The sequence below is a fragment of the Osmerus mordax genome, chromosome 8 (genome assembly GCF_038355195.1).
Source record: "Osmerus mordax isolate fOsmMor3 chromosome 8, fOsmMor3.pri, whole genome shotgun sequence".
In the NCBI taxonomy this organism is placed as follows: Eukaryota; Metazoa; Chordata; class Actinopteri; order Osmeriformes; family Osmeridae; genus Osmerus; species Osmerus mordax.
This window is the reverse complement of record NC_090057.1, coordinates 14,883,476-14,898,985: the sequence shown is the minus strand read 5'-3', so window position 1 is coordinate 14,898,985 and position 15,510 is coordinate 14,883,476. Positions and strand designations below refer to the sequence as shown.

General features: G+C 45.0%; 1 protein-coding gene across 2 annotated transcripts in view; it reads left to right on the top strand.

Moving 5' to 3' along the window:
• galnt14 (UDP-N-acetyl-alpha-D-galactosamine:polypeptide N-acetylgalactosaminyltransferase 14 (GalNAc-T14)) overlaps positions 1 to 15,510 on the top strand; it is an 80,125-nt gene that overhangs the window by 62,881 nt on the left and 1,734 nt on the right. For both annotated transcript variants that reach the window (XM_067241065.1, XM_067241066.1), the window contains 7 exons: positions 3,539 to 3,623; positions 6,351 to 6,454; positions 6,820 to 6,946; positions 8,805 to 8,897; positions 9,265 to 9,348; positions 10,380 to 10,524; positions 14,346 to 14,465. In XM_067241065.1, the coding sequence (XP_067097166.1) occupies positions 3,539 to 3,623; positions 6,351 to 6,454; positions 6,820 to 6,946; positions 8,805 to 8,897; positions 9,265 to 9,348; positions 10,380 to 10,524; positions 14,346 to 14,465 (758 nt within the window). The remainder of the gene's footprint in view (positions 1 to 3,538; positions 3,624 to 6,350; positions 6,455 to 6,819; positions 6,947 to 8,804; positions 8,898 to 9,264; positions 9,349 to 10,379; positions 10,525 to 14,345; positions 14,466 to 15,510) is intronic.

The window sequence follows — 15,510 nt, the reverse complement described above, 5'->3', positions numbered from 1 at the left end:
AGATAGGCGACCATCCTACAATGCTCCTTTCTCTCCATGAAATGTCCGGATCGTGTGTGGTCAGCCATGGCATTCCCAGTACCAGTGCATACGCTGGAGCCTGTAAGACATAAAAACTCCTTGTCTCCCTGTGATTAGTTCCAATCTGGATCGTAATTGGGAAAGTCCTGTGCGTGATTGCCCCCTTGCCTATAGGACGACTGTCTATCGCCCGTAGAGGTATGGGAGTTTTTTAATGCAACGGTGGTTACATGCAGCCTCTCTATCCACCGTTCATCGCTTTGCTCCATTGCTTCCTCATGGACTGGAACAGTTAGTAGAGAGACACTGGACTACTGCATGCTCCTTTTACGCATCCTTATCAGACCGTCTAACCGGATTGCCATGTGAATGAGTTGGTCCAGGGAGGCCTCCTCATCTTGGCAGGCCAGTTCGGTTTGCAGGTCCTCTCGGAGACCGTTCCGAAACAGGGTTACCAGGGCTTTGTTGTTCCATCCACAGACTGAAGCCAGGGTTCTGAACTCTAGAGCATATTCTGCCGCTGATATGGCTCCCTGTTTGATCCGCAGTAGCTTCTCTCCTGTCTGCTTACCCTGAGCGGGATGGTCAAAAACGGCTCGAAATATAGGTCTCGGATATCCTCATAGGAGTACACCTCAGGTACTGATATCTCCCACAACGCAGTAGCCCATTCCAATGCTCTGCCAGCCATACGATAGCCGCTACCTTCTCACGTCCCGTGATGTCACCAGTCCGATGCCAGAAATACAGTTCGCGCTGGAGTAGAAAACCTCTGCATTTCTCTGGATGGCCGTCATATATCTCCGGTAAGGACAATTGTAACCTAGAAGGGACACCTCTCTCTGACGATGGTATCTCAGTGTGGCCCACTTCTGTGGATTTAAATATTGGAGACGACCCACAACCTTGTCCAGGGTTGTATGTAGGTCCGTTAACTGATGATGATGGCGTTCCAAGAGAATCCGATTCTCAGTCACGGTTCCTTTCCAATTCTCTTGCTCGGTTTCCATTCCTTGTCCTTCGTTTGGGTCAGGTATTCTGTCACAATGTAGTTGAGTCGAACGAAAAAACAGGAGACGTATGATGCAGGAGGTTGTAGTTTAATGGAATGTCCATCGGCAAAACAAAAACAGCAACCAAACTTAGGTAGCCTATTCTTAGTACAGAACAACAAAAAATAACGCTTGCATCCAGCAGAGCTCTCAAGAGATGATCCTGAAGTCTAACGTGCACTATGAACATAAAACGTGACAATACCTGACAAATGACAAACACAAACTCACACCTTAAATACATAAACATAATTGGCTACAGCTGAGGACCAACAAGTACACAAGTGCACGTCGTTCTCACGTCGCATCCCTAGTATTCAGAAGAGAGGGAGCGTTGTGGCCCGGATCTGCCAGTAGGCTTAACAGCAGCCTAATACTGTATATATAATTACACTATAGTTTCTCACATATAGTTTAAGCTTGCTTGGCACCATGGCGCTGTTGGACAGCTTCTCGCAACACACCAAACATAATGGAGTCAGCGTTGTCTCATCCCCGGTGAAAGTAAATCCGAATGAAAGATAGCTCTCACTGTATTGTTTCGAGCTCACCGTCTTTGCTTTCTTTTTACCACCACTCAGCTGGGTCAGAATCTTGTCCAGGGCCCAGTTCGGAGTTTGCATTTTTCCTTTTTAAAAACTGCTCCATCAAACTGTGATCTGTCTGACAGTGATCTGTCGTATTCTCATCTCTAAGAAGGAACGAGGCAATTAGCTACCTGCTGCTACCCGGACGAATATTACATTACTCTGCCAGTCACTATATTGCAGCACAGACACTCGACAATGGGATATTATTTGCAGATAATAATTAATAAATGTATTTTAAGACTAATTAAGTGAAATTCGATCATTTCTCACAGCACACCTGACGATCTCTCATGGCACACTAGTGTGCCACGGTACAGTGGTTGAAAATCACTGCTCTATCCATCTTCATCCTCTATCTGTCTCCCCATTCTTTGTATGCAACTCTACATCCCAGCTCTACATCCCTCCATGAATGCAGTACCCTCACTGCAGTAGCGGACTCACCTTATCCAGCTATTGCTTTGGTATTGATCTTGATTTAGCAAAACCCAGTTATTTTCTATATCAACCATCACATACAGTATATAGGGAACAAGAAGGTGGATGGAGGATGGGTGGGTGTATAGAGAGTTTGACTATGGAACTAGCTAATCAAGACAATAACATTAGTTGCAACTTGTGAACCATTTACAAAATGTTTTTCCTAACCCTCGACATTGATCCCTGGATAGTGAAAGAGTTGCTGACAAAACAAATACTTGGATACCCACCAAATGCAGAACATCACATGCTTTTTTGCCACTGCAGTTAAACAATATAAAGCTAAAACAAGATCGCTTTACTGCGTATTTCCACTTGATGCCACACAATCGTGTTGATTGGACAGGTGTGGCCATAGTTCATCAAAGAAAAAAGTTGGGCTTTAGAAATAGCTTCATTAGTATAATTGTTTGACAGATTGATAGAGGGAAAGAAAGTGTGATAGAGAATAATGTGAGAGACAAGGGATGCGATAGAGAGGAGATAGTGTGATAGATAGATAGATAGACAGAGAGAGAGAGAGGGGCAGAGAGAAAGAGAGAGTATGTGATAGAGAGGGGACAGTGAGAGAGAAAGAGAGTGTGTGATAGAGAGGTAATGTTGTGATAGAGCGGGGATAGCGTGACAGAGAGGGGATAGTGTGATAGATAGTGGAAAGTGTGATCGAGAGGGGATAGAGAAAGATAGATAAAAAAAAAGTGAGGGAGAATGATAGCAGGAGAGAGAAAGGGGGGGAAAAGAGGACTGGGATGAAGAATGCTGTATTAGCAGTCCTGGGTGGGCCTGCCAAATCAGCTCCTCTCTTTTTCTCTCCGCACACACACACACACATACTGTATTATCTGTGCAAATATCCTTCTCATGCATATGTAAGGCCTTGAAGGACACAGGCCAGGGGGAGGGGCTAATAGCCTGCTAGAGGTTATCTCAAGGTCCCACCTAGGCACACCTTCGGCCAATAGGCTGACTCTCCTGGTGAATAATGAGTGTGATTAAATAAGAGGCATGGGAATGCCGGCTTCATTACTCTCAGAGTAATAAAGCATTTGATGAAAGCTCCGAAGGGCTGTGGAAAGTTTATCGACCTATCTGCTACCTCTTCAGTCCTTTCGGCCCCTTCTCTCTGCCTTACCACCCCCCCACCACCCTCCACCCCCGCCCCACTCCTCCCACCGTCCCTCTCCTTTTTCTCACACCCATAATCCCTTTGTCGTTAGTTGTTAGTTCTACGTCTCTTTGGCCCTGTACTGATCTCACACTGAATCTTTCGTTGTTGAGGTATTTTCTATCTCTCTCTCTAAATCTCAATTTCCTTCTTTAATTTTGTCCTTTTCTCCGTCCTTACAAGCATTCATATTAATTACCTGTGTGTGTGTGTGTCTGTTTCGTCCCCAGGGTTTGACTGGAGTCTCCATTTCAAGTGGGAGCAGTTGTCTGCAGAGCAGCGCACCCAGAGAGCTGACCCCACCGAACCTATTAAGTAAGAGAAGGCAAGCATAAAGAGAGGAGAGGAGAGGAAAGGAGAGGAGAAACGAGAAGAGAAGAGGAGAGAGGAGGAGAGGAGAGATAGGGCAGAGGAGAAGAGCAGAGTAGAGGAGATGAGAGAGGACGAGAAGAGCAGAGGAGAATGGAGGAGGGAAGAGGACGAAGAAATTCAGTAGGACGCTACGTAGAAAGAGTCCTGTTGAGCTAAGTGAAGTTGCACATCACACACACACAAAACACGTACAAATCATCATTAGGAGTAATGGGACTGAGACAGCACCAGGGATATGGAAGAGGCTGGTGGTAGAGGTGTACAGATGGTGGGAGCAAGGAAGTGCACGGACACCCCCCCCCCCCACCCCCATTTCATCCCATCCCTGAGCCTCTCTCTTCTCTACAGAGCACACAATAATGTAAAAGACTGAACATAACGTAGCTACGTTAGCCTGCTGCTGCTACATAGGCTATTACTTAGCTTTGGTTCATGTAACGTAGCATGATTATACGTCAATATAAGGCAAGGTAGCGTAACGTGAAGCAAACGTTACAAGCTGATGCTGCATATTATTCGAGACACAAGTGGATTATTATTTTATTTTTTTACTATTCACAGGGCATTTGTCGTTATCTCCATTACTTCACAAAGTCATGTGAAAGTGGAAGGGTTTTCTCTCTCCTTCACTCGTAGTGCACCGGCGTGAGAATACAAACAACGTCATGTGTGACTGGGGGCAGAGGGCAATGCTGACGTTATGGTGGCAAAATAAATTAACACAGAACTGGATGATATCGCAATTTATTTTATTTAACTTTACTAATGATGGGCTTATCGTATTGATGCATCCACAAAAACAAAAAAAAGTTTATTTACTTTCTCCAGAGGGGCAGATCAGCCAATCAGGATAAACGAGCTGTTGCCCGGGCAACAATAGCCCGTACCTGTGCACCTGTGGGAGCGTATTTTCTGTGTAGGTTTGCGTGTGCCTCCGTTCCTGTGTGTGTATGCGTTCACAATCCTGGCAGACATCAGTCACTATGCTCTGTCAGCCCCCCATGTCACGATCATCTCACACCCGCCTCACAACCAAAGCTCCCGCCAACCATTGGGAGTCCGTGAGTCACAGGTGGGTCACCATCCTGTTGACTTGGCTTTTCCACAAGTCTGTTGCTAGCTGAACAGGGTGTTAACTACTGTTTGTTCTGCCCAGGAGTGCTTCTCATGTTCTGCTGTTGTTGTGGGGAAAAAGGATAGGATTCTGTACAGACAGAGAAGGCGGAGTGGGGAGGGGGTGCTTAACGAGGAAGGAAATTGAGGAAAGAAGGAAAAAAAAAATGTGAAGAAAGTAAAGGAGAGGGAAAATAAAGCAGAGGAGAGGGATAGATGAGGAGCTGGATTGTGGGAACGGGATGACAGGAAAGAAGAGATATGGGATTTTAAGCATGGTAGCGTACTTCGGTGCTCATTGGCTGGCTGGATGACGAGAGGAACGAGAATCTGTAGACAGACAGGGAGTGAGGGTTGAATGTTCTGTGGATATCAGAGTTTGCAGCCCACACTCCTGGCTGTGATTTAGTAGAACAGACGTTCTGTCCAATTAAAATTGCGGCCCCACCCCAATACCACCACCTCCCACCGTGATGGATATTTAAAGATAAACACATCGTCATTGATGGAATTGACTGGTTTGTAAGATAATAGATAGGGTTATGATTTATGTATTACAGTCCAGAGTGCAGACATTCCTCAGTCAACCTCTTAGCTGTTGCCTATGACATGCATTAAAAGCACTATGATACAATGAAATCTATGTATATGACTTGTTAGGTATTCTCTGGATTCTGGTTCTCTGGAGCAAACAGCAACTGTCTTTTGTGTTTAGGAAGCAGATTATACTGGCACTGCAGAGACAGTCTTGTAGCACGGTGCAAGCAGACGCATTCTCATCTCCGTTTACACAACGATAGACCTCAGAGGACATGTTTTTGTTCTCTCCTTCTCTTCTCGCACTTTCTTATGCATTGATTGGAATTTAATGATTTATTCTTGGTTAATGGGATCATATTAGTTGTTTGATAACTAAATATTTATATTTTATAGATAAACTTGTTTACCATTCAAGCTCTATTATTTAGTCATTTAGTCATTTTATTTAGTCATTTAGCAGATGCTCTTATCCAGAGCGTCTTACAGTAAGTACAGGGACATTCCCCCGAGGCAAGTAGGGTGAAGTGCCTTGCCCAAGGACACAACGTCAGTTGGCATGACCGGGAATCGAACTGGCAACCTTCGGATTACTAGTCCGACTCCCTCACCGCTCAGCCACCTGACTCCCTATCTATCTGTACGTTATTACTTTTAAATTGCCTAATCTAGTTCTTGCATTTTTTCAGTAGGGGTTTTCAATCGTAGAAGAACAACATGCTCTACATGAAACATGAAATGTACAGAAAAATTGAAAAAGCTCAATATAGGTATTTAGCTATTACATTTACGCATTTAGTAAATTCTACTTGTAGAAGTATAAAAGCTAAAGGATAAAATGACATTCTAGACATTTCTGCACTTCAAATTAATACCCAGGATTTTGGAATGCTAGGTTCAACAAGCAAGTGTCCACATACTTTTTGCCATTTTGTGTATGACCCTAACACCCACATACAATCCTAAACCTTATATTTTTCCTTACTTCCTCCCACCCATCCTTTCTTACCTCTTTCCCAGAACTCCCATCATTGCTGGCGGCCTGTTTGTGATTGACAGGTCGTGGTTCAATCACCTGGGGAAGTACGACACAGCCATGGATATCTGGGGCGGGGAAAACTTCGGTGAGTGCTGACCAGGGCGGTTTGTTTTGAAGACGCAGACAGCCTTCTCTGCTGACTCAAGGAAATCACACACTAGGTTGGCTGTTTCATATAAAATATTGATATATAGAGATATATGTAAAGTATATCCATTATACTGTATATACAGGTTCACAAACAAACAATAACTCTGACAAACACAAAAGACATCTACAGGCACAGCTTGCAGTATTTACAGAGCTGTAGCTAGACATTTGGGATGTCAGCCTGATGTTACACAGAAAATGTGGAGGATTATGATGGTAAGTGGTTTCACTCCTACTGTACACACACACTTGGACGGTTATTGAATAGTTCTTTATTTGTTGAATTGTTTGTTTCTGCAGAGATTTCGTTCCGGGTTTGGATGTGTGGGGGGAGTTTAGAGATTGTCCCCTGTAGCAGAGTGGGTCATGTCTTCAGGAAGAAACACCCCTATATCTTCCCAGAGGGCAATGCCAACACATACATCAAGTAAGACTAAACAAATACGCACCAATAAACTCATACGGAAAACTCAACTATAAACTCTTAAACAAAAACACCATTGTTGTCATTACCAAGTTTGGGCATTTGTGCGTGTTTGGGTACTTGTATGTGTGTCCCCCACTTGTAATATTATGCAAATAATTGCTGTAATTAAAACACACTGCCCCCTCTTTCTTAGCAGTCCTCTTATCAACGGCATCTGTTTATGTTTAATTAAAAGTCACAGTTCTGATTTAAATATGCAAAACGAGTTACGCTGTTCTAATTTGATTATCAAGATGGTTGTTGTTGTTGTTGCAAAGCACCCTCTCCCTATGCTCGAGGTTCAACCAGGGATTCAACCCCCTCCCTTCTCTGTCTTTCTGTCTGTCAGTCTGTCTACTGGTCTGTCTGTCCCTCTGTCTGTCTGTCTGTCTACTGGTCTGTCTGTCTGTCAGTCAGTCTACAGGCCTGTCTGTCTGTCTGTCTGTGTGTCTATCTGCAGGCCTATATGTCTGTCTGTCTCTGTCTGTGTACTGGTCTGTCTGTCGGTCTGCAGGCATGTCTGTCAGTCAATCAGTCTGTCTGTCTGTCTGTCTGTCTGTCTACAGACATGTCTATCTGTCTGTCAGTCTATAGGCCTGTCTGTCTGTCTAACTGCCTGTTAGTCTTTGTATAACTTACTACACAAAACCACATTAGCCTTCAATGCATAATTAATGATTCCTGTCACCAGAATGTGTTTGTGCAGCAGAGTTTTGCACAGCTAATAAATAATTACTCTGAGGTGTGTATGGTGTGTTAGGACGGCAGAGCAGGTGTATGTTTATGACAGGTATTGTGTGGGCACATTTGTGTGTGTGTAACAGCAGCACATGTTAATGTGTTGTGTGTGTTGTTTGTGTGTGCGTGTATTAGAGGCAGGTTGCTCATTGTGACCTTACAACAACAATGCCAGCTAATAGTTGAACCTGTGCTTTGATGTGTTCCCTTTGGTACCGTGTGCTGTTAGTGTTCTTATTGGTTTCAATCAGCCTAGTTGTGAATCTCATCTGAGACTGTTTATTAACCTGACTCACCTATAGCAAAGTATTTTGGATGCATACATGAGTCAATTTTACACCCCGCACACACTCTCACACATGCTTTCACCCACACACAAAGTGTCAAATACAAACACACACTCTCACCCTAACCACAAAGACACCTGGTTTCGCAGACTATCGCACAACTTTTCTCATTTGCTAAGATTGTTTTATTTAAACTTGGATCCACTTGATATCCATCCAACCTAACAAGCACAGCAGAGTTCTTTTTTGTAAAACCGTAAGTCATTTTCATGTTGCTTTCACACACACTGCAAGAAATACAATACATTTAAAAAATGTATTGAAAAACCTGGACATTAGATGTCAAAATGAATGTTTCAATTTAGATAGTTCATTTCATGTCATGCAGTTTTTATTGTGAGAGTTTGTTCACCAGTTTGGGGTTGAGCGAGACTGCTTTGAAAGTGAATTATAGCTGGAAAATGTGCTTAAGCAATCTAGACAAATTCTTGCAAACATACACTTTAAGGCTCACATGCACACTTACACACCTACCTTTGGAAAGGTTCTGTGTTGTTAAGGGAGTTGTATTGAATTGAAAGACTTGAATGTCACTCTATAGCTTCGTATACAACGAAATTAGGAGTGCTACTCCACTTGGTGCATTATACAAAGAAACAGCATAAAAACAAAAAGCAAAGGTCCTACCTCATGATAAGTACACACAACAAGATGTGTGGTGGCGTGTGTGTTGCGCGTGGGTAACGTGTGTGTGTAGCGTGTGTGATGCAACGCAGTGTGGTTGCATGTTGCAGGAACACGCGACGCACGGCCGAGGTGTGGATGGATGAATTCAGACTGTTCTACTACTCAGCTCGCCCAGCGGCTCGCGGCAAATCCTACGGAGAGTGAGTCCCGCACTCGCACACGCGCACACATGGACATGCTCAAACATGTCGAAGCATGCTCACGTATTCAAACACTCACGTCCACACACACACTCACGTCCACATGCTCAAATGCACATACATGCCCCAACATGCACGAACACACGTTTAGACACACACTCAAACACACAAACACACAAAGGTTACGACACATGCTCAAGTCCTCACACATGCTCAAACATGCACACACAAAGAACAAGAGAGATTTTGTGTGGGTGTGTATGTGTGTGTGTGTATGTGTGTGTATGAAGCTGTCTCTGACCTGCGCCCAGTGCATGGCAGCATAGTGTCCAATCCTCCTGTTGATCCTCCCATCCTGTCTCATTAGTATCCGAGGCAGGGAGGACCTGCGCAAGAGGCTGAAGTGCAAAACCTTCAAGTGGTATCTGGACAACGTCTATCCCGAACTCAAGTTAGTGCACATGCACGCACAGAGACTCTGGAACGCACGTCCACGTAAAAAAATACAGACATCCAATCACGCATACACTCACAGATATCTACACACACACACACACTACCACACACACACGCAAACACATGTGCGCACTACCACACACACACACCATTATTCCTTTCAAAATATGTTAATCACTCCCTTTTGTATTCACATTCTGTGTTTTTCTCCCCTGATTGCCTGGAATCCCTGAGGCTTTATCATCAGAACTGAGATTTTCAGCTCAATCTGCCTAATGGAAACACACAGGAAGTGGAGCGTTAATCCCACTGAACGAGAGATGAACAGGACGGTCCCGGGGGGAGGGGGGGGGGGGGGGGTTAACTCACCTCAGCCTGGTCTGAAGATAACCTCTCCTAAGATGAGAAGAAACATTGCTGGGAGAAAAGCTGAGTGCGCTGGGAAATTAGTGCGGAGAGCTCACTAGAAAATCAAGAAAAGAAAATCAAGTACGGGAAGGAATTTGCAGAGAGAGACAGACAGAGACAGATCGAGAGAGACGGTGAGAGAGACCAAGAAAGAGAGATAGGGGCAGAGAGAAACAGGTGGAGACTCAGATAAGTATACCTCGTGATACAGAAAACCTCATCTGATACAGGTCTCTTAGCCCCAGCGGGCTGTACTGAGTTGTAGTCCTCCGTGGGACCTTTACGTTTGGACACTCCATGCCGTGATGTGGATCTGCAGTCTTACTGGTTCAAGTCCCACTTCAGCCACTGATTGCCGGGGTTGAATGGGACCTCGGGGTTCAGTCCTAAACTTAAATCTAAAGAGAATTAGATCAATCTGGGAGAAAAATTTTCATGTGTGGAGAATAACAATCGTGGGTGAAGCTATTGGGAACGGGCTTCCAGTCTTTGTTGTGTCCCATAGTGTTTTTGTATCTTTATGAATACTGAACATGGACGTGTAACTTTGTCCGTGTTGTCCATGGGAATGGGGTGTATACTGTCCGTCTCAACACGCCTGTCATGTGTTTGGTCCAGGGTGCCAGACGATGCAGACTCCAAGTCGGGCATGATCCGCCAGAGGCAGAACTGCCTGGAGTCCAGGAGGGATGAGGGGCAGGAGCTGCCCGTTCTAACCCTGGTACCGTGCATAGGCACCAAGGCTATACCTGCCATCAACCAGGTATAGGACCCCTGCACCCCTCCCCATCTGCAGTATACACACACCGGATGGGAGGGGTGGGGGTTGGGTAAGGATATGTCTGGCCTGCTTGCCTGCCTCTGTCTGTCTGGTTGGTTAGCCAGCCTTCTGTTATGCCTGTCTGTTTGATTTGCCTGCCTGGCTGTTTGTTAGACCTCTATCTGTGTGAACTGGTCTGTCTGTCTATGCAACCAGATTTGCCTGTCTGTCTGTCTGCCTATCTGTCTGTCTGGAGGGCTGTCAGTCTAGAAATGTCCTGGTTAGTCACTGTAGCAGAGTCTGTCAGAACAAAACATCCATTAATCCCCTCTCGTTCTCCTTTCCACCTCTCCTCTCCCATCCCTCCCTGCCTGTGTCCTCCTGCTCCTGTCATGCTGTCTGTGCTTCTCTCTGTAAGCCATCTGACAAGCATCAACACGCTCCGGGGAATATCCACCCAGCCTGATGCGCCTCTGATACGCCTAGCTTAGCTGCCACATATGCTGTCTCTAGGTAGTGCGCGTACATTCAACTTAACATGGTGTTCTACAGTGAAAACAAATGTTAATTCTGAAAGTAGCGCCCTTGTGTTGACACCTTAGAATAGAGCAAACCAAGATGGTCTGTTCTTTGTAAGGACGCTAGTCAGAGTTGAAGCGTCCAAGTAAGGTTTATTGGGTTTGCAGTCTTTCTATGGTTCACATGTACCTCCCTTCCTGTTCCTCATCCTTCTGGCGGAACAGGAGTCGCCTGAAGACGAGTTGCAGACCTGAGCCGAGCTCTCGTTAGCCGAGAGGGGATACTCAACCAGGTGGCTAAGGGCTCATCAAGACCAATCATCCACAAGACAAGTGCTTAGAGAGGTCATTTGTCCAAAGGGCTGCCATTTTCTTTCCCTTGACTGGGTCAGTGTAAGATTGATCAGGGAATGGGGTGGGGGGAGGTTGGGGAGGGTGAGGAGGGAGGGGAGGGGGTCAGCTCAGGGACAGTAGATTCTCTCATGCCTCCACTCTGACTTGTGGCTTGGCTCGGACTCTCAGCCTAAAGACTTGCGACCAATGCTTATGACAGAACACATTACTTCATGATTGTTGTATTTGTTGTATTTTGCTGTGGTTTTTGTTCTACAGGGTTTGTGTCAACATTACAGTGCTTCCAAGGTTCCTATTAGTTAGTCGACTTTTGTGAGGAAAATGAACTGCATTCACTCACTTATTGCAACAGTTTTTCACCAGCAGCAGAAAGCTTGTGGTGTCAAAAAATATATATTGTGAGTGTGTGTGTGTGCGTGGTACATAATATGATGTGCAGGGTGTGCATTATTGTCCCTACAAAGCTCATTATTCTGTCTAGTATGCTGATTATACCTTAGCCTGGAAGAACTCCAGATTGGTAGACAAAGGCCAGTAGTCGATGAGCAAACTGTAAATTATTCTGATAAGGAAAAAAACACAAACTAGTGTCAAGGTAGCTATCTGAAAGTTGGCTACTAAACCCAACGGGGCCTCGACTTGCAGCATGAACGGAAGTCTTCAAAGCTCTGGCAGGTATTTATAATGTATGATCAAATTCCATTAAAACATGAGTGAAAGGTGCAGGACTGACTCTTTAGACCCGCTTCAGTATTCTAGATTATAGAATGTTCCGTCACCATGCTCTGTGGAGCACAGGTATGTGATAGATTATAATGAACAGAGACACCCACAAGGAAAGGCACCACTACTGCTGTCTAATTAGAGTTATAGCCATCCAGTTTAATCCTATCTGACTGGGTTGTGAAGCTGCCCTTTTCTGTCCTCCTTCCCTGTACCAGGAGACAGTCAGGGTTGGGATGTGTCTCAACACTCTTCCCTTGCTTCCTACTGGTCCAACACCTGACTGAAAAACAAGCCCACAGCACTGCATCCCAGGAGTCTAAACCAACACAATTAATTCCTATAGCACAAGCTTTTATCCAAAATTACACACAGAAGAGGAATTGAACTTGTAACCTTTTGATTTGCAGTCAAGTGCTCTATCCACTGAGCTGTACATACAGTATCTCTAAGTAGTGTCTTGTCTATCTGCCTAGGGTGTGGCTGGGACTAGGGCTGTGTTTGACCTTTTCTACCCTTGTCTTTTAGTCTCCTGGGGTGGTAAACACTCAGCCAGGTGTGTGTGTGTGTGTCTGACTGACTCAACATGGCCCACCTTCAGTTATCTGACATCTGAGGTCCTCTTCCTTCATCTATATTTCTGTAGGAAAATGCTCATTACTGGACATGTCTCCCCTGCTCTATACAGTGGCCTGCTAGGCTACGGGTCTCTCTTGTTCTATACAGTGGCATAGGCTGATAGTCTCTCCTGCTTTATACAGTAGCATAGGCTGCTAGTCTCCCCTGCTCTATACAGTGGCCTGCTAGGCTTCTAGTCTCTCCTGCACTATACAGTGGCCTGCTAGGCTGCTAGTCTCTTTTTTGTAAACCTCCCTGCTAAGCTTGTAGCTTCCCTATACTGCCCTCATAACTGGTGGAGGATTATACTGTAGTAAAGCATCCCTTGATGGGATTTGAAAGACATTCAGACACATAACAAATGTATTTGAATACATACATTTGATACTCCACACAGCCATAAAGTGGCATATGTACTCATATTCCAACTAAAACCTTGGACAGTTTCCAAGGTTGCAGGCTGTAGGTATTGGTAAGCGCAACTACCAGTGTAACATGGACACACACACAGATTCCTTTGGTGTGTGTGGTGAAGACACAGATGCTTTATAGTTCGTCCTTGAGGGAAGGAAGAACCAATAACTGTAAAGTGAGAGTGCAGAGCAACACACACACACTCACAGCAAGGAGGGCATGTGAAAGCAGGCCCCAGGCTCTATTTGGACCGGTTTCATAAATAGCCATGAATGCATGTGTCTGCCACTCCACTGTAGAAACTCCGGGCCCATCAGTGAATAATTTAATGATGTTTTTTAATTGCATCTCGTTGTTCTGGGTCTGGTTACGGGCATTATGTTACGTTTTTAGCCGCTGGTTTGGTCATCTTTCAAAATTGGAGTATATTGGATGGGCTGTGTGTTTACTGTGTCCTGTGTGTGGGTGTGTGTGTGCGTGTGTGTCAGTCTAAAGTTTGCCAGCTCAGTAATATTCCCCAGCCAAGTTCCTCTGGAGACACACTCTTATTATTTCATGATGTATGGAATGTTCCTCCAGAATGCGTCCACTCCCTCAGACAGATGCACCGAAGGCGTGGGCATTGGTGTGTGCAGGGCTCTTGTGTGTGCCCTGCTTTGTATGTGTATGTGTGCGTGAGTCTGTGTGCTGTGCTCCAGAGACATTTTTCTGCTTGTGTCGAAGAATTTTGGTAAAGGAACTGTGACCATCCGGTCCGGTATAGTGGTCTGCCTGTCTGTCACATGGAGGTTACACTTGTATGGGGGAGGGGTTACAGTTACACTCCAACACACACTCACTCTTTCATTCATTCATTCATCCTGTGTTACTCCGGTTTGCTAATGGTTTATGGATGTTATTTCAGTATTGTTCATGTACAATGAATGTGTTCTGTGGAATATGTTATTTTGTATGCTTTATTATGGATGTGTCTTTAGGAATGTATTATTTTTAATGTGTTAGGTCTGTGTCATTAGGAGTGTTATATTTAATGTGCTAGGTCTGTGCCATTAGGAATGTGCTATTATGTGCAATTGGGAATGTGTTCATGTTAAGATATTATGAATGTGTCATTATGATGTAGAAGTATTCCTGTGTTGTTGAAGTGTACGCCATATGTAACTTGTGTGTGTTTCATGTATGATTCATGTGTGTCAGGAGTGGATCTACACACACGGACAGCAGATCCGGCAGCAGCAACACTGCCTGGCTCTCTCCACCACCTTTCCCGCCTCCCAGGTGCAGCTCATGCCCTGCAACATGGGCGACGGAAAACAGGTATCACTCTCCATGAGGCTGAACACCCACCCTCACACACACACACACAGACACACACACACACAAACCATGAGGTAACACACAAACACACAAAACAAAACACAACAATGCATTCTCCCACACAGGGGCAGGCCAAAATTATGCGCACATGCATACACTCATAACCGCTCACACACACACAAACAAGCATCTACCCTCCGCACACACAATTGCTTACCTGCAGACCTATCCAGCAACCCCCTGCAACAAACAAGCACCTCTGGCAATTTAGTGAGCCATAAATCACCCTGCTCCTCCACACGTCCACTTCCTGGTGATAGGACAGGCACTAGTATAGGGAAAACCTAGGAGAGTTGTTACTGGACCTGCATGTTACTGATGCTGTTTCCAGGTAATAGACTGTAAGGGTTTCTGATTTGACATGATACCTCAAGGAGTTAAACGGGACCAATGTTCAGCAGGAAAAGTGTCTGGCTGAATATGTTCTGTTCTTAACGTTCAGGTAGTGTGTGTACATCTCTGTATCTCTGTCGGGGAGCACTCTAATGCTAAGTGGAACTGATTAACCTGATTGTGGTCAGACCGTCTCCCCCCTGCTGTGCGTGCGCGCGTGTGCCTGTGTGTGGGTGGTTGTTTTGAGCAGCAAGATTATGTGTTGTTGTTTTGTTGTTTACATTGTTTTGTTAAGAGGCTGAGGAGTGGATGAATCATTTCTGGTGATAATGATGTGCTCTGGAAACCATGGGAGGAGAGGAGAACAGAGAGGAAGAAAAGAGAAGTCAGGGGATGAAACAGAAGTGAACAGGGGGATAGGAAGAGAGAGGAGGGGAGAGTAGAAGAGACTACGTCTTTGATCTATGAAACCATCCAGTGTGTGACTGACAGACGGCACAACAGCTAAGCTTACCTCCAAAACAACTGTTGTTGGATAATAACAAGATTTCCCGCAAGTTGTTATAGCACTAGACTAATACAGGTAACACACACACACAGTCACACACAAATACAAACACCTACCTGTCTAATAAAGCTCCCAGAGCTACAT